Raw genomic sequence first — 24350 nt, forward strand, 5'->3', positions numbered from 1 at the left:
GCAGGGACTGGTGTGGTATTCACTTGGAGCGGGGGCTGCACTCTCAAGCCACCCTGAGACCTCATAGGAATGCGCTGGTGTGACCTGGGAGGGTTTGAGTTTCTTCTTTGATGTCATTTTTCTTTTAAGGCTGGATTTTAACAATGTTGCCAAAGCCCCCCTCCTCTACCCTCACACAAGGAGTACATTGTTCATGTACCCAGTGTACTCTCTAAATAAGACACCTAATCAGATGCAGCAACCCAGTCTTGCATAAGCCTTGGTTAGAATGTAGTTTTTTGAAACATCTAGGCCAGTAGCCAGAGCGGAATTCTTTAAATGGGACAGATGTCAAGAGAATGGCTGGTCTCTAGTACCCTTCCAGAAAAAAGTCTAGGATTACAACTTCCAATGGCCTACTTTAAATAGACACTCCTCTGGAAGATGACTTTATTTATAAATATTTTTAAACATAAAAAATATAACTCAGTGAAAATTAACAATGCACGATGGCAGCCCAGTGGCTGCTTGTTGCACAGTTCTCTGGTGCATCTAATGGCTAACAGGGTTGTTGGGGTGGCTCTGACTCCTTCTACATTCACAATGGGCCTCAGTTAGCAGTGGGTGCTAATGTGGTAGAAACTGCTGTGTGGAAAACAGGTTGGAGGTTGATCAAATTCAGAGGTTTTACATAAAAATATCAACATACTTTCAACCACCTTAATAGTCTCCGGGAGGAAAGGGTTCTATCAAATGCCTTTTTGGATTTTGTACCAGTATACAAAAAGACTTGCTTATTTTCCTCATAATAGGATATGAGGAAAATAAAGATACTGACAGAAGGGTCCACCTAATCTCAGGCCCCAGACAAAACAGAGCCTAGTGGTCAGGTGCACCCATTTCTGGTTGGATTGTCTTAGGGTCTGTGGGTAGCAGTTTCCAACCCATTCTAATGGGGGGAAGGGAGAGGCTGCTCTGTGCCTGATCAATTGTTAGGATTAGGGGTAAGAGCAAGGCTTAGAGTGGGAGCTTATGCCCAGCGTGAGCCCAAGCCCTGTAAGGGGAGGTGAGAGTCATCCCTGGCTTCTGCAGGTTGCAAGTTCAGTGTGTACATAATAGGATATAAACCTTGAGTTTCATGGGTGGGATGAAAAGGATAGCATGCTGTTTCTGAAACAGCATTTCTCAGGGTCAAGCTTCGAGGAAAAAAAAACAGTAAAAAGTATCTTTATTCTCATATTTAAAAAGTTTTTCTATGATGATGCTTTAACAATACAAAAATATTTTAATAACTACAATGGCCCTTTTTTCTTAAGACTTCCTGCAACACTACACTAGAATATATGATCTTTGGAATCAGAGAAGCCAGTAGCTGAAGTAGGAACTAAAGGCTTTTGTTGAGGGGTATGTGTGGGTACAGGGACAGCCCTTTTCTTTGGATTCAGGCTATGTACAGTGAGGAGGCACCAAAAACCCAAGTTAAATTAAAAAGGTGTGTGTTTTTTTTTTTTTAAGGCTCAGGGTTGAAGCTTGGCTCAGAATTGGATTAATTAGGCTGTGGTGAAAGCCCAGTCTACCACTGGAGGTTTTCTGGGCTCCTTGCTTTGGCTGCAATGGTCCTCCTTCCCAATGCCCCAGAGGGAAACTGAAGCTGGCCTGGTTTTGTTTGGCTTCTCACCACTGCCCGAGAGCTGGCTAGACTGAGTTGGATAAGCTGGAAATGGATCTGTGAAAAAGCCTCTCAGAATAGGGAGGGATGCAAACCAGGTTTTGGGCCATGACTTCTTTGAACTGTTGACTACAGTCACTAGTGACAGGTCTGGGGCTTTGCTATTGGGGCTTCTTAGGTGATTGAGTTTCTCAGGAATCATTTCCAAGTAATTCGAACCAGATGGCCAGATAATCCCTACCACCCACACTTGCCTGATTAAGGTAGTGTCAGGTTTTTCTGTTGCCTAGGGTGATAGGCCTAAATTTAACCTATTCCATCCCCTCTACTCATAAGCTCCTGAGGGTGTGGCAGGATTTCTCTGGTCCAGCGTACAAACGGCAGCTAGTTTTCTGTAAAACGTGGCTGTTCTAGGCCCTTAAGAGAAAGCATGGTCATCTTGAGCTTTGTGGTTGTGCCAGGCTCACATTTGGTAAACCAGCTCATTCTTGGTCCATGAAGTGCCTGGCATGGGGAGGGTGTGGCAGTGGTGGGAGTGGGGAGGTGGGCTAGTGAGGCAGGGTAGGGAAAGCGGCTGGGGCATCTGGCTAGCAAGATAGATGGCAAAAAGAACAGATGCAAGCTGCCACAAGGCACAGGAGAGGCCCTTAATCAGGTGATAACACAGATGTGATGCACCACTCGGAGCAGTCTGAATTGATGGCCCCAGGTTCAGGCAGAAGTTGTGCAGCCTCTGAAATCAGCACCTGGACCCTCAGGAATTAACAGGGCCCCTGGCTGGTTCCCACATGCTGTGGGGCTCTGTCGGTGCTTCTCAAAGACTGGGTCCCTGGAGACCAGGTGTCCTGTGCATGCTAGGCTGCCTGTCTCCAGAATTCCTGTTGCTGTACCTGTGTACTCTGCAGGACACTGCTGGGGGCCCATGGGGGCCCACGGGGCTGGGAGGCTGAGAGCTGCTGAGAGACCTGGTGATGTAGGCGCTGGCTCCGCAGGGCTAGCGAGTAGTGCTGTGGGGAAATGGGGCAGCAGGAAGTATGAGGGTGAATCCTGGGGGGCTGGGGACCCGGAGCAGCCTAGAGTACTGTCATCGGAAGGAACGGGGCTGGGGCAGCGGCCTTCTCCGGGTAAGTACCGAATGCATTTCTTTTTCCTCCTAGGAATAGTGAAGAGAGTTATCTGTAAACAGAGGGTGAATTCATAGTCATACACCACAACCAAAAAATGCTGTATTTGCACAGGCCTAGCTGACCTCTTGTCCCCTCTCCCCAGGACCTGGGTGACGTGTTTATGTCTTCAGAACTGAATCAGCTCTGCTACTGTGCTGGGCCTGGCCAGACCTGGGACAGGTGCATTTCCCAGGACAGCCACATGGTGGCACAGGAACTTTTGTAGCTGGGGCCTGTGGGCTGTCTTTGTTTTCCAGGGGAGCCATATCCTAGTCTGGGCCTTTGAGCCTGTTTCATGTGTTTCTGTGGGTTCACATCTGCATTAAGGCAAGGGCGCTGCAATGCTTGTCACTTCTTGGGCTGAACAATCCCAGTGCTCAAAGCTAGGTTAGTGGCAGAGAAGGGGAAGAAAAAAGGACAGTGATTCTTCTCATCCATTCTAACCATCTTGAGTTCTCTGGGACAGTCTGTCTCTGAGTAGTGTAGGATGGGTAGAACGAGGGCCTCCTGTGAGGATAGGGTTGCCTCCCACCATGTACTCATAGCTACATATACATATTCCCCCTGATTCCTTTTTGCCCTTGGGTAGGGAGCATGGAGGGCAGCCCACCTGAGGGGCTGGACAGACATTACTCAAGAGTCAGTGAACTAGCTGTCTGGAGTAGCCTCAGCCCCAGCCCTATGAGGTCTGGTGTGAACCTGAATAAAGCAACTTTTAGCCACTTGGTAAATATTCTTTTCACACACACAAGCATTTTTCTGTTGTGTGGTAGAACAGAGTTGTTGCTACAAGGCCTGCTCCTCTCTCCCTTCCTCTCCAGCCCTCTGGTCTCTACTTTGCCACTTGGCCTCCAGGTTGTTCATGGTATTTTCTACTATAGTCATCTTTTTTCCCCTTAGCTTTAAGGGCTCAGGCAGGGATCCCAACTTGAAGTGATGGAACTGGTTGGCCATTATGACTTTCAGGCCTGGGACCAGGGGCTAAGGCCACCTGAATGGTGTTATTTAGCTACTGAGGACTAGCTAAGCCTGGTTAGCACCAAACCATCATTACCTGAGGACTGTAGGCATCAGAACTACCTTCTTGAGCCTGCCTTCCCTTCCCTTCTAGAACATTGTCTCTTCCCCTCCTTCCACTTGGGAAAATGGAAGTGATTTTCCCTACAGACTGTTCAGTGTTCCCTCCTATTCTTAGGAGGCATGGGCTCCACAATCTGCAAGTATCTTAGGGGGTTGGGGTGTAGGGGTGGGCAAAGGAAGGCTATAAGCCCAGCAGAACATATGCAGAGTCAAGGAAGCAGCTTGAAGCAAAGGGAGGGTGGTGGTGGGGACAAACCCACCTGCACGGACCACACCAATCCGTCTGCTGGTTGAGGCCAAAGCGAGCACGGCATTTCTTAGGCGAGCCAGGGTCTGCTCACAGCCATGCCAGAGGGGCAGAGCAGGGCAGAGGGCGAGCAGGCAGGCAGCAGGGCAGAGCAGGGCCCAGAAAGAAGAGGTAACAACAGTGTTAGCCAGTCACAGGTACCCCATAGCCCCAAAAGGCAGAGGGCCTCTCCATGGCACAGCCGGCCCCAGTGGGAAGCCCTAGAGCTCAGCCAATGTATTAGGAAAGGTGTGCACGGCACCCAGTGGGGCAGAAGAGGCAGTGCAAAGAATGGTGGGAAAGAAAGAATCCTATCATGTTGGCTTCTCTGGCTCATGGGGCTCCCTGCAGCATAAGAGCTGTGAAGGAACCAAGGGAGGCTCTTGGAGATCCAGATCTACCCTCCTCTGCTTTAGGTCTGTCTCCATCCCTGAATTCCCTGCCAATTTACCCCCCACCCCACTTTTGCCAACACCCTATCTGCCTAACCCATACCCTCTGTGCTTAAACCTACTCTACATACTTTTCCAGATGCAAACCCATTTTTCAGCCTCAGAAAAAGGGCTGAAGCCTGCCCTGCCCCAGGTGGAGTGTGGGGGAGCAGCACAACTGAAAAAGTCATTCATGAATGGGGATCAGAGTTGCGACAGGAATCCACCCACAGGAAGGACACTTGCAGCAGAGTGTGGGCTCCCTCGGTCCTCTACATAGCACTGCCATGAAAAATGGTGGGCAGGGGTAAATTGCCAGGCACCAGCCAGGAGGCTGTGTGACCATAGGTATAGGCATGGAGTCTGGCTCAGTCTCTGTGCAGACAGCAGGCTGTCCACCTCCGAACCCCCAGGATGCAGTGTTGGGTTTAGCGTGGATCGTACAGTTAGTTCCTCACGTACTTCCCCTGGCAGAAGTGAGCTGTGAGCACAGCAGGGTAGCAAACATGGTGGGCCTGCACACCATGGCTATGTGAACTGGCTTCTGCTGGTCTTCCCTAGGACTTAGTATAGCTGTTCCTCAAGTGGGGATCTGACTTGCCAGGTGCAGGCCGTGTTTCCAGAGAGCCCAGGGCCCAGGCACTGAAGGTTGGTGGCTGAGTACTCGGCCCCCACCTCTATGCCAGACTAGTGATGCTTGTCAGGTGGGGACCTGGAGAGGAGCCTCACTACTGCTGAGGGAAGGTCTCACCTGTGTTGGATTCTTGATGCTTTTCCCTGGACCGCCTCTTCTTCTTCCCCTGCAGGAAACAAAGGGAGAGAATCATCAGATCTAGGAGGGGGCCACTAACCCCAGTGAGAGTGGCTGGGATAGCTGCAGTCAGCTGGCCAGCCTGGCTGCCACTGGCACACTGGACTCCAGGCACAGACTCTCTACCCGGGGACCCTAGCATTTCTTGACTGCAGTTCTTGCTGGGTAAACCATGAGACAATCAGGGGCTCCTCCTCTTTCCCACACTGGTCTCCATTTTGAATGGAAGAGGTAACTTCCAGGCCCCTTCCTCCCTTCTGCTTATGAACCCAAATCAAATATAGAGCAATAGCTCTGCATGAAGTGGGGGTAGATCCTGGGTGGAAAAAGGACCTGGGCCTGCCTTTATCGGCAGCTCCCCTTGCCTGACCCTCTTCTGAGCTAGCTGTGGGAGGCCTCAGACCCCTCCAGCCTACCACCTCCCCTCCTCTGTGCCTTCTGGACAGTAGTCCTGCTTTCCTTGCTGAGACTGCTGTGGGGCATGGAATCTGAAAGGTTCCCCGACCCATCCCTACTGTGTGTTGTTGGCCACTCACGTAGTTGTCCCGCGCTGACCAGCCTGGATATAGCTGCATGTGCAACTGCCTCTCCTTGCGGGCCAACTCGTAATACTTGGCCTGCTCTTCTCGTGACAGTGCGTGCCACTGCAGAGGGGTAGGGGGTGTGGAGGGAGTGCATCAGGAAGTGAGCAGGCTGCATGAGGGTGAAGGTGGTCAGGGGCCACCCCTGCCAGCCCCCCTGCCCATGGCCTCACCCTGCGGCCCAGGATCTGGTTGATGGCAGCACTCTCCTTGAGTGTGCACTCTGCAATGACCTTGGCTCTCATCTCCTTCATGTACAGCATAAAGGCGTTGAGTGGCTTCTTGATGGTTGGCTTCTTGGTTTCCTTCTCTGCCTTGGATTCTGCCTGCGTCTTCCTGAGGGATGTACACCCAGATCACTTGGGAGCCCCCGCAATGCCCACCTAATGCTACCACCCTCCTCTACTATATCCAGTGCATGTGGTAAGGGCATGGACTTTGGCTTTTGTAAATGGAATCTTTTTTTTTAAGCTTCTCCAAAATTGCTGAGCAGAGTTAGTTCCTTACAGGGATATTGCAACTAAGTAAGAAAAGAATGAATAAGGATTTCTCAGCCACTCCCATCTTGGCTTAAACTAAATCTTGGTTTCCTACTCCCCCTACTCCCTCCTGCTTCTGAAGCTCAAAACAACAGTGGTCAGTGGCAAAATCCAGTTTGGCCAGAGGCCTTCTCTGGTAGTCCTCAGAGCTTCCAGGCAGCAGGTCTTCAGCCTAGTAGAAGAAATGTGTATCCCGGCCGACAGACAGATGGGAGCCTGGGGTCTGCTTACCTGCTTCCCTCCCCCCTCCCCACTGTGTGCCTTTTCACTCACAGGCTGCGATCATAGGGCTGCAGTTCCTGCTTTCCTGAGGCAGGCACAATGGCTGGGTGAGGAATGGCTGCTGGGTGACCAGGTACGCCAGAACCTAGCATCAGGGATGGGTGGGTGAACCTAGAAGCAGGAAGAGAGTTAACTCTGAGCCAGGTGTGCATAGGCCAGATCTTGGGACACACGGAGGCCCTGCATAGTGAACAAGGACAGGTGAACAGATACCCCAGCCCCACTAGCCCACATACAAACACTGACACAAATATCTGCTCCCAACACATTACACAGACAATACTGCAAAAATCTACTTATACATCATTTAGGTGATGACTAAATTAAGGCCTAAAGTAGCTTTTGACTCTCACCCCTTATCACCTCCTGCCCTCTCCAGCTCAGCCTCATGAGCCTGTGACTGCCTTGGGGGCTTCCTCACCTTTCTGATGGGACTCCTCTAGGACTCTCTCCACACAACCTTTTAATAGCACCTGAGGGCTCCTGGCTGCTCTTGCTGAAATTCTCCCACTGCCCAGAGCCGTGATGACCATCTCTGCTGACATTTGAGCCCCATCTTTTCCCGTTTCCCATCACTTCCCGCCCCAGCCATCCCCAGCTACTGTTGTTCCCTTTGTCCCCCCTCACTCAGGAGATCTTAACCCTTTTCAAGAAGCTCTGTGACACAGCAGGTCTGGCTGGGGTCTCCTTGGGCCCCCCCCAACACCCACATTGCATTCAACTGCTGGTGCTCCTACCCAGTGAGCTGCACAGCGCTGGAAAAGTCTGATGAATTCCTTCTTCCATACTTTGCTGACTCCCTCAGTGAAAGATATATGCTAAGTAAAGGGACACACACACACACCTCCCACTTCATTTTCTGTCCTATGGATACCACTCTGCCCCTTGCTGCTTGAACAGGTGTGGAGTCCCTAAGCGGGCCAGAGCTTGGAGACATGTAAAAATGCTGCCTCAGCTTGGGCGGAGCTCAGGGAATGCCCGGGAAAGTCCGAACCAGCCCTCCCCTCAGCAGGGCTGCGGAACAGCGATGAGTGCCCGCACACGGGCTGACTCGCATGCACAGAGGCAGGAGCACGAGCACTCGTGTGTATGCACTGTCCCTGGCTGCTCTGGGGTGCTCTGTTGTAGTTTGGCCTGGGCTTATAGGCCTTTTGCAGTCCCACTGGCTTCATTCTCAGGCACAGGGCAGCAAGAGGCTGCAGAATGACAAACAGACGGATGGACAAACGACTAGCACAGGGCAAGCAGTGACCTGGGCATGGCCTTGTGTGGGCACTGAAGCCTGGGCAACAAGGAAGCAGGAGCCTGGCTGCAGGGTAGGGGACTCACCTGGGGTAGGGGGCGCCAGGGGCTGCAGTGGGGGCAGGGAAGTGCTGTCTATATCCGCAGGAAGGGGACAGGGGGTAGAGAGGAGGGCTGGGCCTGTGGTTGGGAGAGACAGCTGTTAGCAGTCTTGCTACTGGCCATAAGTGAGGAAGGACTTCCCTCTACGCTCCAGCCTGGCCCTAGATTGTGAGGCAAATCAGTTTGTGCTTAGACCACTCCAGTGTGTTTGAAGCATCTGCCACCAGAGGGCAACCTATGCTGCACCTATTTCCCTCTACAGGCTTGTACTGCTGCCTCAGGGGTAGAAATGGCCACTCTCTCCCAGGAGCCGGCTCAATTGGGCCCCCAGGTCCCCTCCAGCCTTGCCTCCTGAAATGAAATGTCCCTGTCAGTAGAGTTGATACCTGCCCTAGGGCCTTTGCACTCTCTAATTATATCATCAGGCTTGTGCTCCAGTCCCACTTTGCCTACGTCAGCCCCTGGCCATCCTAAATGACCCTCTCTCCCCAAAACCCTTGGGATCCCAAGCCAGATGAGGTGCCCCCTGGGTTCCTACAGTCCCTAGTCAAAGCCCCGCTAACAGCAGCTTGCCACTGGCTGGCCCCTTGTCTGGGTGGCACAGACAGTTCTGCGAGGGTGGGGGCCTTAGGATCAGCCAGCGTCAGCAGTGCTGCTCTGGTGCCCAGATCCTTGCCTGGCACACCTCAAACCTGGGGGCACTTGTGGGAGTAGCCCTGGTTTGTTTTCAGAGTGGAGCTTTGTTCAAAGAGAATCTAGACATAGAGGGATGCATGAGTAAAGGGCCAGTGGAAAGAGACAGGCAGTCTCCTAGGCTGGGCCTCTGGCCTACCCTGCCCTCTGGGGAAGCCAGGCTTTCCTGCTGTGAAGTGACTGCCCCAGGCCAGAGAGGCTGAGACCTGCTCAAGTCTCACACTGCAGTGGCTGACAAGGGCCAGTTAGCCTGCTCGACCAACTCCAACTGAAGACAGGCCCTTTGGCCCACAGTTGGGCCTGCGGACGTAGTTGGGCCAGGCCAGCTTTTCATGGCTAGGGGCTTGGGCTCAAGTAGCCACCAGAGGGGCAAGGAAGAGACCCTGCCCCTCAAGCTGCTCAGCCAAGGAAGTGACCAGCCAGCAGCAGGCATTGAGGCAAGTGGGAAGTATCCTGTCCACCAGGCGGCCAAGAAGCAACAGCCTCACTATGGCCATTCTTCTTCTTACTACCTGCTCAGGCCTCCCTTTTCTTCCTCACTCATATGGCCCCAAAGCAGCCCAGGGTTCTCTCATTCAAGTCTCAGACACTGAAGCAGAGTTCAAGGGCAACAGGGCTGAGACCACAGCCTAGTCTCCTGTCTTCCTGAAGGGAGAATGCTAGGCTACCAGGGGAATGGTTAGAGCTGCTGGCCAGCCCTGGTACCTATACAGAGATGTCGATGGTGCTCAGCACAGGATGGAGAAGGAAAACAAGGGCAAGTTTGGGTCCAGTCAGCAGAAGGTGCCCCTTTCCCATTGGGCCCACACTCACCAGCTCACAGTGTGGGGGAGCTGCCCCATGCTGCCTGAGGTCAGAGAGTAGAAGCCAGAGAGGTCAGAGGTCTGCAGAGGCCTGTGAACTGCAGTGGAGAGGGGCCAAGTGAGTAGCCTGACTCGGAAGCCCCTTTAGCTGGTTCCTGCACCCTGGAGCCTCCTATGGGGGGCCTCTGAGATCCCACCCTCCTTGCGAGAGTGCCAGGCATCCGGCTTCATTCAGGACTGCCCTTGCACGGCAGCAGTGCTTCACCCGCAGGCTAGGGAGCCCAGGGCGGAGGAGGCGGGGGATGTGCCCAAGGACACTGGCTGGCCACTGGCAGAGTTGGAGCCATTCCAGAATGGGACACCAAGCCTCACCACCACCAGTCTGCAACTGGAGCCTCTCTGCCGGGGCCCCTAGTCTGGGGGAACCTAGCCTGTGGAGCCAGAGTTCCAAACCACCCCTCACCCCCCTTTGAGTCAGCAGGTTTCCCACAGTCGACTGGCTGATTTCAGAATGACTTTGCCTGAGGCCGAGGTGAATCAGCCATCACAACCACCACTTTCCATTTTCTCACTGGGGGAGGGAAAGCCTACAAGTTTTATAGTTATCAGCTTCACACAGACGCCTGTTCTCATACTGCACTGGGAGGTTCCCACCTCGACCTGAAGCCTTCAGATTTCCACCAGGCACCGCCTCCCCCAACCCTCTGGTATCCCCCAGGCCCCCTGATCCAGGCTCTGGAACTTTGCAGGGGGTGAGGGGGTCCTGATTTTGCAGAGCCCGATGTTCTCCAGTTGTAAAAAGGGCCAGCCACCTGTCTCATTGGGCCCCTCCCCACCCCAGGTCTGTACCTTGCTTCTGGTTGATGTCAGCTGGTGCAGGTGTGGGGTGTGGGCTGCTGAAGTGTTCGTAGAGAGGGGAGAGCTGGGGGACGCCATGGGCGGGCTGGCTGGTCTTGTTGTGCTGAAAAATGAGGAGGACGGGTGAATGTGGGGAAAGACCTGAGGGAGAGAGGCACGGGCGTTGGGCTCTGCAGGCAGAGCCCCGATTAGCTGTGTGTGTGGGCAGTAAATGGGGGGAGGTCAAAACCACAGACTCACAGGAGGGGGCACCACTCAAACCAGGCTGTATCCAGTGGTCCAGCCCTTCTGCCCCCACCCCCAGGCTTGGCCCTAGCCGTCAGTTGCACCTCCCAGAGAGCCTCTTGGTCTTTCTGTGCACTCAGTCCCAGGAGGCACACCTCCCCATCTGGGGGATTCTTCCTGCTTCTGGGCTTCAGAGGCCCCCCAGGGTCTCAGAGGCCCTCTGACTTGCTCAGAGCCCCATATACATCAGGACAAGGTCAGAGGACCTGCCCTGCCCTAGGAGCTTGCTTTCCTGCAGCCCCCAGACTAGGGGTCCTGAGTCTGACCCCCTGTTCCACCTCAGACTTAAAAGAATTTGGGGACACAGAAGAGAGCCCCCCTCTACCCTCTAACTCAGGGGAGGGGCCAGGTGGGGCCAGGCTCCCTCCAGGGCCAACCCACCGAACCCCACACTTCCTGTTTCCTCAGCACCACAGGACTCTTACTTTTCACACCAGTCACACGGGTGTGTCATGAGGTGACTCAGGCTGAGAAGGGGGCTCCCCATGGGACCCAGGCACAGGGAGTTGCTGCTCAGGGCCAAAGCCCAGCTCTGCCTGTCCTCAGGGCACATCTGTGTGGCCCTGGAGACGTCTGCACTGAGGCTTGACTCCCACTCACTAAGTCCAATGGCGCGGGCGCCGCTGGCTGAGCATAGATGAGTGACCTCTCCGGGGTGAGACGGTAGTGAGAGGTCGTTGCCTGGGCTCCTTCCCACCCTGTGGGTGCAATTTCCCACTCGCTGGGTTTAACCAGACTCCGCAACATCTCTGGGCTTTAGTTTTCTGTCCTGTAATGGCTGGGGTCCATGGTCCCTTGTCCCCAGGTCTGGGGACAGGTTAGGGAAGCTCATGGTGAGGAGGCCTGGCACAGGTCCCTCAGCACTGGCTGCTGGGGGTCCAGGGTGAGGCTACAGAGAAGGGAGAGTATGAACTGCAGATGGCCAAAAGGTGAGGCTACCAGGTGGGCACGGGCTCCCACAACCTGCCCCAGGGGAGCTTGAAGCTGGGCTACCGGCTGTACCTTCCCCTCAGGGATTGGGGGAGCAGCCTGACAAACAGGGCTGATCAGCCTTCCTCTTGTCCTCGGGCAGACAGGGACTGACCCCAGCAGTGGTGGCTGCTCCTCTGCAACTGGAGTGCATGTGGCACCACAGCCCCTCCCTGAGCCTGATACCTCCCCTCTGGCCAGCGCCCGCCTGGCCTCCTTGGGCAGGTGAGCTTCCCTTTGCAGCCCCTTGGAGGGCTCTCTGCTGCGAACTTGAGGAGCCGCGGGCCGGCCAGGTGCAGACCCTAGTTCTGACATGAGTGCTCTCCAAGAACTCACTGCAGTATCTGAGTATCCACTTCCTTACAAGACGGAGATGCTCAGAGGGCTGTGAGGTGCGAGGAGCAAACCAGACAACACCCAAGAGCTCAACGACTCAGTGTCGGGTGACGAGGAAGGGGCACGCAGAAAGCCCTCTGTCCATCCAGAGCCCCTCACCGCGCTTCCCTCACCCTCTGCTGCTGGGCCGCCCAAAGGCCACACACTCGGCCTGAGGACGCCAGGTGGGGGGCTGGCTGAGACACAGGCATGCCAGGCGGCCCACTGGCAGCACCACTGGTGTGGAAGGGCGACAACCCTGCCATCCCCGGGCCTTGGTGCTGTGACCCCCGTTGCTGTTCCGAGGCCAGGCTTCCTGGGTGAGCTAGAGGGCTCGTGTGCCACTGGCAGGCTTTCTCTTGTCAAGGTCTCCATGATTTCCACGCTGCTGAACTCAGTGGTCAGTTCTCAGTCTTCACATGACCTGACCTCTCGGCAGCAGCAGACACGACCATTTTCTCCTTCCTCCTTGAAATGGTTTCTTTGCTAGGCTTCCAGAACGCCACACTCACCGATGTTCCTCGGTCCTCACGGGCTACTCCTTCTCAGCCTTGCTTCCGTCTCCTCGCCCTCTCCATGCACCAACCAGGCCTTGGCCCCCGGCTCTGTCTCCCTCACTCCCACCCAGGGTGTCATCCTCAGGGCTCCTGGCTTTATGGACCTTCATCTGATGGCTCCATGTGTGTGTCTCCAGTGCCCACCTCTCCTAGGAACTCCCCTCTCCAGAGGCTCACTCATGGACGTCAGTCCGAGGTCTAAAACGCTGCCCCGACTCAGGATGGCCAAGGCAGAACCTCTGCCTTCCGCCTGAACGGAAGCTCCCCTGCATCTGCCTCAATGAGTGGCAGCCCCTTCTCCTGGTTGCTCAGACCACACAGCTTGGAGTCATCCTTGCCTCTTCTTTCTCCTCACACCCCACATCCACTCTGTCAGCAAGTCCTAGTGGCCCTGTTCTCAGAATACACCTAGAGTCCAACCACTTCCCCTCCCTCCTGGTCCCCCCACCCAGTCCAAGCCACAGCCACGTTTCTCTGGATGACTGCAGCCACCTCCCGCCCCCAGCCAGCCCCCCAAACCAGGTCCCCACACTCCCCTGCCTCCAGCCTCCACCTGCCTTCACCTGGGCCTCCAAAGCTCCACAGGCCCAGGCCCCCACCCTCCCTCTGCAGTTACTCCAGCGATGATTTCGAGTGAGCCGTGATGAGAAGTGAGCTGGAAAGCCCAGCTGTAGGCTCGCTGACCTTTCCACCGTGGGACCCTGGGACAGTCTGCCCCTTGTAAAATAAGAATGAGTATGCCAGCCCTGGCTACCTCACTGGTTGCAGATGCAATGGTCCTGCTTCATCTCCTAGAACTTTTGGGAACAGGAGCTGAGGGCCCACGCAGGTGGGAAGCTTCCTGGAAGCCTCTGGAGGCTTTTTATCCATAGGTTCCTAGGACAGTGTCAGCCATGAGCAGGCTTCGTGGCAGCCAGGGTGACTGAGCCTCAGGGTCCTCTGCCTCAGGAACCTGGGACTGAGGACCCTCACTGCCTGAGGGCCACAGGCCTGCAGCCCTGGTCCACCAGGTGGCATTGACACCCTCCACAGGTCCGTCTGGGCCACAGGGGACTGTTGACCTCAGCTCTTGCTTTGGAGAAGACCCTTGCACTCAGCCCGGCTCTGGCACCGTGGCCCTCAGGGCCATACGCCTGGCTGCCAGGTGAGTGCCTCTGGCCCCAAGAAACCTCAGCAGCAGAGCCTGGGGTCCATGGTGCCAGCTGCAGGAAGACAGTCCCAGAGCCCCACTGCCTGGAGCAGGGCAGGGGGAGGGTGCAGGTGTTGGCTCCTCAGTGGTTTCTCAGCTGGATCCCCCCTCCCCCAGGAGGGCTAGAGGTGACCCTCCTCGGCCAGGCCTGGGAAACCGCAGGATTCAGCTTGGCCTCCAGCCTCCAGCCCAGCAGGTATGTGGGTGATGGCCAGCGGGGTGGGGCGTGAGGCGTTGCCCGGTGGACAAAGGGTTCACCCTGTCTACCAGCCTTCGCTGGGAACTGGGGAAAAGCCTCATTAAACAGGAGTCTGCAGCCAAAGCACAGGAGAGGTGCCAGGTGGGCAGTGGGGAGCAGAGAGCCTGCTGGCAGCTGGAGGCCCTGAGGTGGCCAGGGCGGCAGGGCAGGGCATGGCATTGAGGACCTGGCCAGTCTTTCCCACATCCGTGCTGGCTGCCCTTCAGCCTCACTTTCCAGCCCCTTCCATGCCTGGTGGTGGTAGCCAGGGGGAAGTAGCTGGCACAGGGCCCAGTGCCCCACACCCCCGTCAGCCAGTGGAACGTCCTGCTCCACGGCCTCAGCACAAAGCTTTCCCAGGGCCAGTCTGCCCAGACAACAAGGTGGGGTTGTCTGAGGCCTGGTGTGTGCATGGGGGACCCAGTGATGGCAGCGCCCCTCTACTCTTTCCTCCGATGGTGACTGCCCAGCCTCCAAGGTCAGGAGGCTTGGGTTGATTCTCCCCACCAGGCTGTGAGCATTTCTTTCTTTCTTTCTTTAAATTTTATTTATTTATTTTTAGAGAGAGGGGAAGGGAGGGAGAAAGAAACAAAGTGAAACATCAATGTGTGGTTGCCTCTCATGCGCCCCCTGCTGGGGACTAGGCCCACAACCCAGGCACGTGCCCTGACTGGGAATCGAACCGGCAACCCCTCGGTTTGCAGGCTGGTCCCAACCCACTGAACCACCTTAGCCAGGGCTCAACCCCACCCTTCTTACCTCTGAAGGCAGAGTGTTGAGCACAGAGTTGGATACTCATTAAGTGCTCACAGCATGGTGGGGCGTGTAAATGAATAAAAGACTCAACAGCAGTCCATACGCCTTGACCAGGACTCCTGCTCTTTGCCTTTGCCTGCAGCATCCCCCAGAATCTCTGCCCCCTCCCCGCTCCCGACTCCAGGATCGGTCCAGGACTCAGAGCCTGGGGCCAGGGGCCAGAAGCCAGAACCTGCTACAAGGCTCTTACTGCTCTTCCCATGCCACACTCAAAATCTACCATCCCAGAGGTGCTCCTTGTCCTTTTGGGATATTCCCATTGGCCCATGGCTGGAAACTCCTCACTGCGGTGCCCTGGCATGCCTCCTCCAGAGCAGGCTACAGCCAGGCAGCGGCCCAAGGGCAGGGCTGGGCAGGTGGAGGGACTCCCGAGGCAGGTCTGCTCTGCCCTGAGGTTGAGCTTGGGCCTGGCTGGGCTGCCCCCCTTCCCCTCCTCAGAGCCCCCCCACAACTTCCTGCAGGCTCAGGTGAAAAATAAACACCGTCGGCATTTTCCCTGCAGACCGCAGCGGTCTGCTCACTGCGCCCTGAGAGCCCTTGCCACTGCTGGCGGAGAAACTCCCTCGCCTCTGACGGTTGACTCTGAAAACCCCCAAGCACCTGAGCCCCACAACACTTTCCCAGAGAAGAAAGTTGCCGCTTCCTCTGGCCTCAAGACTGGGGTTGGGGGAGCATGTGGGGCTTGACCAGGCCCTCCCAAGAAGGCCTCCCTGGGGCAGGGGACTGTTCCCGGAGAGGCACCCACCCCCTAGCTTCCACCAACACACACACCAGGATTCTCAGTTGGTTGCTATTGGCAGACACACTCGATCAGTATGCATTTCCAGACTGAGCTCCTACTAAGTGCCAGGCTGAGGGAACAGCGTCTGTTAACAACAGCTCATTGTACTAGGCGTAGCTCTGAGCACCTTAGAGAGTTCAACTCCCACTCCTAAAACAAACCTGTGACGTAGGAACAATCACTATGCCCATTCCATAGATGAGGAAAGTCAGGCATAGAGAGGATCTATAGGTCAAGGTCACATAGCTAATCAGAGGCAGAGCTGGGATTCCACCCCTGCTGCAAAGGCTCTGTGGTCAGTCGCCATGGCCAGGACAGGACAAGGGCAGCAGGGAGGGGGTCCCCGTCCTGCAGCCACTCTCTCCCTCTCCAGCCTGGCGGGTCAGAGCTACCACAGCCAGGGCTTCCCTGACCCTAAAAATGTTCCAGCAGGTCTGGGCCCCCATTACTGGTGTTCTGGCCACACCCCCTGCCTGCCTGTCTCCTTCCCAATGACCACCAGACACGGCCCCCAGCACCCTAGCCCCCCTCTGCCCTGCTCACAGCGGCCCAACCACGCGGGCCGGCTCTCTAGCCACGGGCCCAGCTCCCTCCCAGCGCCTTGCCCACCCAAGCACCATCCCCTCACAGCCTCCCACGCTTCCTCCAGCTCCTTGCCAGACTGGCTCCTCGTGCTGACCTCAGTCTAAGGGTCAGTTCCTTGGAAAGGACCATGACCTGGGTTGGGTTCCATCGGCCTAGCAGACAGAGATGCCCACCGGGTGCAGAGGTCAGCCTGTGAATCCTGGAGGGACTGGCAGAATCGGTCATCTCTGCCGGTCCAGGTCCTGAGACAGACCCTGGACTTGTCGAACGAAGGCCTGCAGAACCCCCAGCGCTGGAGCACTACTGCCTGCCGCCCGCACTCACCTGCCAGAAGCTGACCTGTCTGTCTCTCAGCTCCTGGCCCCTGGGGGTTTCCAACCCTGCTCTGGAGTGAGGGAGAGGCTCTTGGGGACAAGCCCCCAGGAGTGGCAGACCCACACCGTGGGCCTCTGTTCCTTCTGGGGCAGGGCCTGACCAGACGAAAGGTGGGCCTTTTGATGATCACTGTTCTCTCCACCAAGGCACAGAGGTGAAAGAGCATGATACACGTCACGTGGGAGGACCAATCTGGGCAGGCAGCACCTGTTTGAGAAAGTTGCCTGTAGCCGCACAGCCCCCATCAGGTCTGTGCCAGGGGCGCCTCCATGGGCTCTCTGTCCTCGGCGATGCCAGACAGCCACTCAGCCTCGCCACCTCCCACAGGCACGAGCCACGGAGGGCTGCCAGCCCTGACGGCCATGCTGTCCCCTCTGCTTGCAGAGCTCTCCCAACTCCTATCCACCCTTCAGGCGCCATCACAAATGAGACTTCTTCCTGGAAGCCTTTCCCACCCTCCCTGTTTGAGCAGAAGCACCCCCACCCCCGCCCCGAAGGCCTGCCAACTGTAGCCCTGGCCCGACGTCGTGTCCCCTTCTGTCTCCCTGCCCTCGCTGAGGTCTGAGGTTGCACCCTGCACTATTTCTGTTACATCCCTAGCAGTGTGGGTAGGCGGGGCCTGCCCAGACAGCCCATATTTAGAGAAAATGTGGTGGCACTGGACAGAGCACCTGGCTAAGGCTGGCCATAGGGTCATGGAAGCACACAGGAGGCTGGGGGGAGCCAAAGCCACTGCTCAGAGTCAGGGACATCCTGCCTGGCACCTAGGACCCCAAGCCTCCTCCTACCCTGCCTTCTGCCTGCCTGCAGTACCTACCTCTGGAAGTCAAGGATGACCAGACAAAGTCGGGGCCACTGCTCGTTCAAATGGCACCTTTGTATGCATTAGACAAAGTACCCCGTCCTCTGGACAGGCAACCAGGCCCATGCCAGGACACATGGCTTGGGGGAGCACAGTGCAGCCTGGGTTTCAGGTCCTTGGCCCAGCTCCCCGATGCCACCCACACAGCGACCCTGCTCAAGCCCCCCTTTACTCCTCACTTTCCCCACGTTGCCAGGAGCCAGGCCTGTCAGCTCCGAGCCAGGCTCCATCCACATGCTGGCCCTGCACACCGGTCAGTTCCTTCAGGCTCCTGTCCTGGCTCAAGGACCCTTCGGGCAGCCCCACAGCTCCTCGGCCTTGGTGTCTGGAGCTAGCGTCCACTGTTCAGCACCAGTGGTGCTTAAGTGCTAAGGAGGCTGGCCAATTACTGAGTGGGACGCTCCCCCAAGGCCTGGGACCATAAAAGTGAACTTCCACAAGAGGGAAGCAGGCCCCCCCAGAATCTCCCAGAGGAGACTTGCTTGCATACAAATGGGCTTCAGTGTGGGCTCCTGCAGGCCCTACCCCTGCAGATATACCCTAAGCTGGGCTCGTGCCCTTCCACCCCCAGCACCCACGCTGAGCCCCGCTGCCCAGGACATGGTGCTCTTCAGAGGACGGCCGAGAGCTCCCTCTCACAGCATGTTGGATGCCTTGTGCCAGACGCCCACCCCAGAACATGGGGCCATGGCCGTGCTGGAGGGCTGGGGTTTGGCAGGGCCACACCCTCCTGGACCAGAGGCTTTGGTCCTGCCTGCCAGCACAGGGCTGTTGCCATGGCTGCAAAGAGCCCTGCCAGGTGCGTGTGGCCAGTCCACCAGCTGCCTGGCCTCTACATCAGATAACAGGCCTTCCCGAGCAGAGGTGAGGGCGGGAGCCCCTGCATGCAGCCCTGGCAAACCACAGGCCTGCTCTAAACCCAGCCCCACCCCAAGTCACCCTCAGAGCTAGCTAAGCCTCGCTGAGCCTAGTGGCCTGGCCCACGGCCTCCAGTGGTTTCTATGCATTCGTCTGTGTTTTCCTTCCTCCTCTTTGAGGTGAACGCCCCTCAGGACAGGATGTTTTTAGAGGAAAATACAAGCTTCCGGGAGCTGCTGCAGCAGAGCTGCCGGTTGGTGCTACCGACATACAACCTGGGGATTCTGCAGCAGCCCCATGGCTAGGTGGCCCCCTCTCCCCAGGGGGCTGCTCATGTGGAGCCCAGCTATCTGAGAGCCTGGGCCAGGACACAGCCTTGGAGCTTAGCCGGTCTTTGGCTGTAGGGAAGGCGAGGCTCTGCGGAAGGGGGTGCTGGAGGAGCCCCCGGAGTTTGTGCCCCTGGGAGCAAAGCCGTAAGGCTCTGTGGGAAGGCAGGTGGAAGCAGCAGAGGTGCAGGTGTAGAGACAGCAGCCCCTGCTGCTGTGGGCCTACGGCACCACGTGCACAGCTCTGCCCCCACCAGGACCCCACCAGGCTTCTCCGCCCCTCTGTGGAAGAGGAGAGGGAGGTCTGGAGAAGTTAAAGGACTTGCCCGAGGTCTCGGCCAGCAGTGACAGGTCTGGGTTTGAATCCAGTCTTTTGGGACTCTAGGCCAAAGATCTTTTTTATCCCCTGGTGACGGACCCCCAGGGCTGGCTGGCGGTGTGCCAGCATGGGGACCAAGGAGCCAGTAGACCCAGATTCCCCTCCCCTCAATGCTGGGTCTCCAGTCCACCGGGGAGCCGGGACCACCAATCTTGCCAGCAACACCTTGCCAAGATTTTTTCTTAGAACAAAGTGACTGGCAGCATGGCTCTGACCCACTCTGAGCCCCGTCTTTGAGATGACTTTGGTTCTGTCATAAATGACTACAGGAAACCAGAGGTTCTCCTCCCACAGGGTCCGGCCTGTGCTTTCCCCCCACTTGCAAGGCGGGTGGAACAGCCATGGGCAGCTGGGGGGCTCTCTACAGGACTTGTCCAGGGGAAGGGCTGCCTGGCAGGGACAGCCGGGCCCGGACCCGTGGAGGCCAGTGTCAGCAATGGTTTGAGGGTGGGAGGCAGGGACGCGGAGATATCACCCCAGCCTCAGATTCGTCCCAGCCAGCTCCTGAGGAAAAAGGACAAGACGGGGTGTCGGCACTGCCTGGCCTGCGCCAGCCCCAGGAAGACGGTCCTGCCTCGGGGCGTAGGCAGAGAGCTCACTCAAGTCTCACCCCTGGTAGTTCCTGCCAGTTAAGGGCCCATGAGGCACTGCCTGGACTCAGTCTCGAGGTTCATCCCATGGGAAAGAAAGCAAGGAGTGGAAGGACCTGATGGAGGCTCCAGGCCCCTGTGTGCTCCTGCCACCTGGACCCTTGTGCGCAGCGTCAGTGGGGGAGGAGGGCAGGGCCGCCAGCTGCCACAGAAGCCTCTCGCAGTGGAGCTCCCTCACGAGGCTAAGTTAGGGGTCCTGAACCACACCAAACAGCTTACAGACACACACCTGCATGGAGCCGTATAAAAATATCTGCGAGAAGGTGAAAGGCCACATTCCCAGGGTGAGGAGTGGGGAGGGTGAGACGGCACCAAGTGGACGCAGCTGGATCTATAAAATCCAACTTTTCAAAATGAGTGGAGAGATAGGTTGTCCAAGAGGCAAGGAAGCGTGGTGGTTAAGGGCAGTGACTGCAGGGGTAGGTGCCCCTTGAGGCTTGGGGGACCTGCACGGGATAGGTCCAAACCCCTCCTCCAGCACTTAAGGTGCAGGTACCCCTAGGCCTCAGGGAGCTTGTCCACACCTCACTGTGCTGATGTCAGGACTGAGCTAATAATGACGAAAGCAAACACGTCCCTGGACCAGGGCTTTTCAGGAAAGCTGTCCTTTGCGTGGGCCGGGGCTGCTGGCCCTCTGTTTCCTTTGGGCTGTGGCCGGGTTGCTCTCGGGCCAGACTGCTGAGCCCCTGACTGGCCTTGGGCCACCAGGGCCAGGAGGCGGGCGGCAGAGAAGAAACTGCTCTCTGAATGCCCCAGTAGGGCTGGCAGTTGGCTCCAGTTCCCAAGCAGCTTTCCCACTGGGGGTGGGGGCATACTCAGGGACACCCTCAGCGTCCTCATCCGACAATTCTCAGTGACTCAGAGTCCAGGAAACCCTTCAGCCCAGCCCTGGACCGCACAGAGGAGGGCGCCTGGGCCCACAGAGGCCCAACAGCAAGCTCCAAGCTGAGCCAGGACCTGTCCTCGCGTCATGCACTGAACCCAAGTCACTCTTTGGTGTCACCTGTAAACCCTCTTCCAGGGAGCATTTACTGTGCAACCCCCAGGCTTCTGCCTCCAATCAAGAAATGCAGCCCCTCTGGCCCTGGGAGTCCGGCCCTTGCCAAGCCTCCATCCGGGGAGAGAAGGGTCCAGCCTGGGCCCAGGCCCAGAGCTGTGAGGTCCCATGCAGCAGGGGTGGCAAAGGCCAGATCCTTCTTTGGGGCCAGAGGAATCCAGCAGAATCCAGCTCATGAACCCAACAGGAGCAGAGCAAACACTCAGCTTCTCAGGCTGCAATGCCCCATCTCCACACATTCAAGAGCAAAGGGGCAGGGCAGCGGGGAGCATGGGCTTTGAGAGAAAACAGACACGAGCCCAAGTGCTGGCTCTGCAAGGTCCTAGCACATTCTTAACCTCTCTGGGACTCAGCTTGCCCATCTGCAAAACAGGAGCAGTAACAGTACCTACTTTCTTAAGCTTCTTGTAAAGATCTTGATATTGGGATTAAAAGCTCCTGGCACAGTCCTGGCATTATTGCTCAACAACTGTTTACTGAGCACCTACTGTGCGCCATGCATCATGTTGGGCATGAAAATTCCATCGCTGAAGACGACAGATGTGGCCCTGGCCTCTTAGGTTCTCTCTGGCCCTTTTTGATCCAAACTATCATCCCTGAAACTCCCAACTCGGGAGTTGGCTCCCACAAAGCCATCGACATTTGTGGCCTAAGCAATCCTAGCTTCATCTGTCCCCACACCCTGCGGACTGTGGTCACCCCAGCCCCACCCGTGGGGTTGCCACCACAGCTGGGTGGCTCCCAGGCTGCATGCCGACTTAAAGCCTGCCAGCAAGCTCCGGGGTGGTGGCCACGCCGCCTGGACCCCCGGCTGCACCCGCCAGAGACCTCACTGCTGCTGCGGCGAAGCCCTCCCCAGGCTGCCCCGTGGGTCCCAGAGGGCCCACCCACCCTCTGCCTGCCTGGCCACTGGGCCAGCCACAGAGCCATCTGATTTGAATGAAACTTCAAACTTAATGACTTTCATGCTGGTTATTTAAAACGCAATGTAATTTTCTTAAACACCCTATTATTTCCTCTGATAGCTACAAAGCTTCCCCCAATCCCATAAGCGTGTTTATTTTTAGGGAAAAGAGTGGTTTGCAGTTGGTCATGGAGACCATTGGGAAAGGGAACCCACAGAACGCAGGGCAGAGTCAAGCCCAGCGGCCCTGAGACCCACAGCTGTCCGCCCGCCCCTCCTGCTGCAGCAGGCCCTTTAGCGACCCCACGGGAAGCTGGGCGGGCCCCAGCCCCCTCGTCCCAGCATGTCAGCCAGGGGCCTCCTGTCCGCCATCTGACAGGGGCCAGGGCCCCTTTTCTGTGCTCCTCTCCACAGGAGCCCCTGTCCTCAACCGTGAGTGGGTTCCGATGCCTCTCCCACGAGCTTCCCTGTGGACGTCCCCGACACGTACAGTGCTAGGGATGGGTTCTTAGGGCCACCAACACACCCTCCACTGTGTCCGCCTGACTCCTCCAGACGTTTGCCCTGAGTGAGGCCTTGGGGCCTGAAGCTTTGACCAGCTGGGTGAGATCTGTGCCCAGATAAAGTGGCCCCAGGCAGCGGCTGCCCACGCTGGGAGCATGGGTGGGTGTGGCCCTGCCCGACGGGGCTCCCTGGCAAGGGAGGCAGCCTGGTGGTGGGTGTTCGTGCAGAGGTCAGCTGAGCCTCACCAATGCGGGGCGTCTTCTGGGAGTGGCTATTTTTAGCTCCCAGGCTTTCATGTGGCCGAGTGTTGTGGAGTTTACAAAGCATCGGTAATGCGTTTCAGATGGCGGCCCACAGACCAGGAGGCTGCGCCTGCCGCCACCAGAGCCAGGTCAGAGTTAGTCAGAACACCCTGAGCCGGGACTCCCGTCACCTGTCCCTCTCCCCTCAGGACCCCTTCCTGTCTGATGGCCAGGCCGACCCTGGCATAGCCCCTGGGGGGCCCAGCAAGCCCCACCCGAGGCCCACCCAGGCAGCCCGCCTCTCCAGCCAGCACTCTGAACCTCAGACATCCTCCAGGGCCAGGGGTCTCTGCCCCCATTTTAGAGAAGGAAACAGACCTAGAGAGGTTAACAGATGTGTTTGGGGTCATACAGCCAGGAGAGAAGGGGGTCCTGGTCCCCTGGTCTCTACTACCCATCACAGGCCCCTGGCTCACAGGCAAACGGGTCTGTATAGGAGGGGGCTGTTGCCACCCCTGGACACGCCAGCTCCAGCGTGCAGCCCTAACTGTGCAAACCCCAGGGCCCACTGCTCCCTGGGGCCGTCCACGCCTGCAGCTACAGCCACACACCCACTGATCGTTCGGAAGCAGATAGTGGGGCCCAGACAACCCCTGTGCTTGCAGACAGGGGTTCATTGTTTTGATGCGAGAAATGAGGGGGGCATAGGGGGACTTATTTGGCAGAGCGTCCACTCCCTCTGATCTCCGGGGAGCTACAGCTGTGGACGTCGACCCCGGCCTGCATGCAGGCTATGTCACGGTTCCCCTCTGGGCTCTACAGCCGTGTCTGCTGACACGGCCCAGGCAGGCAGGCAGTCTCCGGGGTGGGACAGGCTCCACAGGCAGCCTCCCCAGGGGGCCACACTCATGCCCAGCTCAGCCCCACCCAAGGCCAGGGCCCCCGTCCAGCAAGGGGCAGTCTCCTCATCCACTGGGGAACTGAGCCCGGGGAGCTCATGTTCCAGCGGAACCAGAAGGGGCCAAATCCTCTGACGGGGACAAACCCACCGGGCTGCACCTGTGATTTCTTGCATGCAAAGGGGGGTGTTGGCCACACCTTTTAAGGGAGGGAGGCAGCACCCAGTTCCCAATGCCAAGCATCACAGGTCTGTGAGCTGAGGCGACAAACTGCCCCAAGGAAGAAGCCAGCCATGTCCTGGCTTCTCAGAGAACTGCCCCCTGCCATTCTCAGAGTCCTGCTAGAGACGATGCTGACCAGAGAGGTGCTCTGCACACCCTGGCTGAACCCCAGAGGGCCCTGACCTCTGGGGTTCAGCTCCCCTAAGTAAGCGGGGGACACAACCCCGGGCTCATAACCCTGGAGAAACGGAGAGTCAGCTACAAGGACACCACGTGGAGATTTCCTTGCACGCGCCAGCACGCCCGGGCTGCTCCAGGCCTTGCTCCTGCTGCAGTCGTCCTGTGCCCACCAGCGCCCACCCTGTGCCAGCTGCAGGCTCTGAGTGCCTCGCCCTCCCCACACAACTCACACCATCTGCTGGTGGCCACCACCCTGCCCTTTGTGCTGCCATGCCCCCTACGTGCCCACCAGCCATTCCCAGGCTCTGGAACCAGTATGGCCTGGGCTCCAAGGTTGCAGGCTAGGCCATCTGTGTTGGCCCTTCTCCTCCAGCCCCACCGCATGGCCATGTCAGACTTGGGCTTCGGGTCGCCCTCCCAGCGACCAGGAAGGTACTGATTTCCACCTCGCCCCTCTCCTCAAGCTGTCTCTCCCACTTACGGTATTCCCCCACTCACCCATGCAAGTTCCTGGCCAGCTGGAACCCTTCCTGGCTACCCCACTGGCCTCTGTCCCTCCTCAGTGCCCTTTATCC

General features: G+C 57.3%; 1 protein-coding gene across 3 annotated transcripts in view; it reads right to left on the reverse strand.

The window, feature by feature from the left end:
• Positions 1–2620: 2620 nt before the first annotated feature.
• Positions 2621–24350, reverse strand: part of TCF7 (transcription factor 7) — a 30113-nt gene continuing 8383 nt past the window's right edge. The window contains exons 4-11 of one of the 3 annotated variants that reach the window (XM_037050460.1): positions 10514–10625; positions 9675–9762; positions 8154–8246; positions 6816–6935; positions 6177–6339; positions 5959–6066; positions 5363–5411; positions 2621–2801 (exon numbers count right to left, since the gene is read on the reverse strand). In XM_037050460.1, coding sequence (XP_036906355.1) covers positions 2722–2801; positions 5363–5411; positions 5959–6066; positions 6177–6339; positions 6816–6935; positions 8154–8246; positions 9675–9762; positions 10514–10625 — 813 coding nt within the window. In that variant the 3' untranslated portion in view covers positions 2621–2721. Of the gene's footprint in view, positions 2825–5362; positions 5412–5958; positions 6067–6176; positions 6340–6815; positions 6936–8153; positions 8247–9674; positions 9763–10513; positions 10626–24350 lie in introns of all 3 variants that reach the window. The other 2 variants (XM_037050461.1, XM_037050462.1) reach the window with 2 other exon arrangements.

This window comes from Sturnira hondurensis, unplaced genomic scaffold (genome assembly GCF_014824575.4).
Source record: "Sturnira hondurensis isolate 20B ecotype Veracruz unplaced genomic scaffold, ASM1482457v3 Scaffold0006805, whole genome shotgun sequence".
Classification (NCBI taxonomy): Eukaryota; Metazoa; Chordata; class Mammalia; order Chiroptera; family Phyllostomidae; genus Sturnira; species Sturnira hondurensis.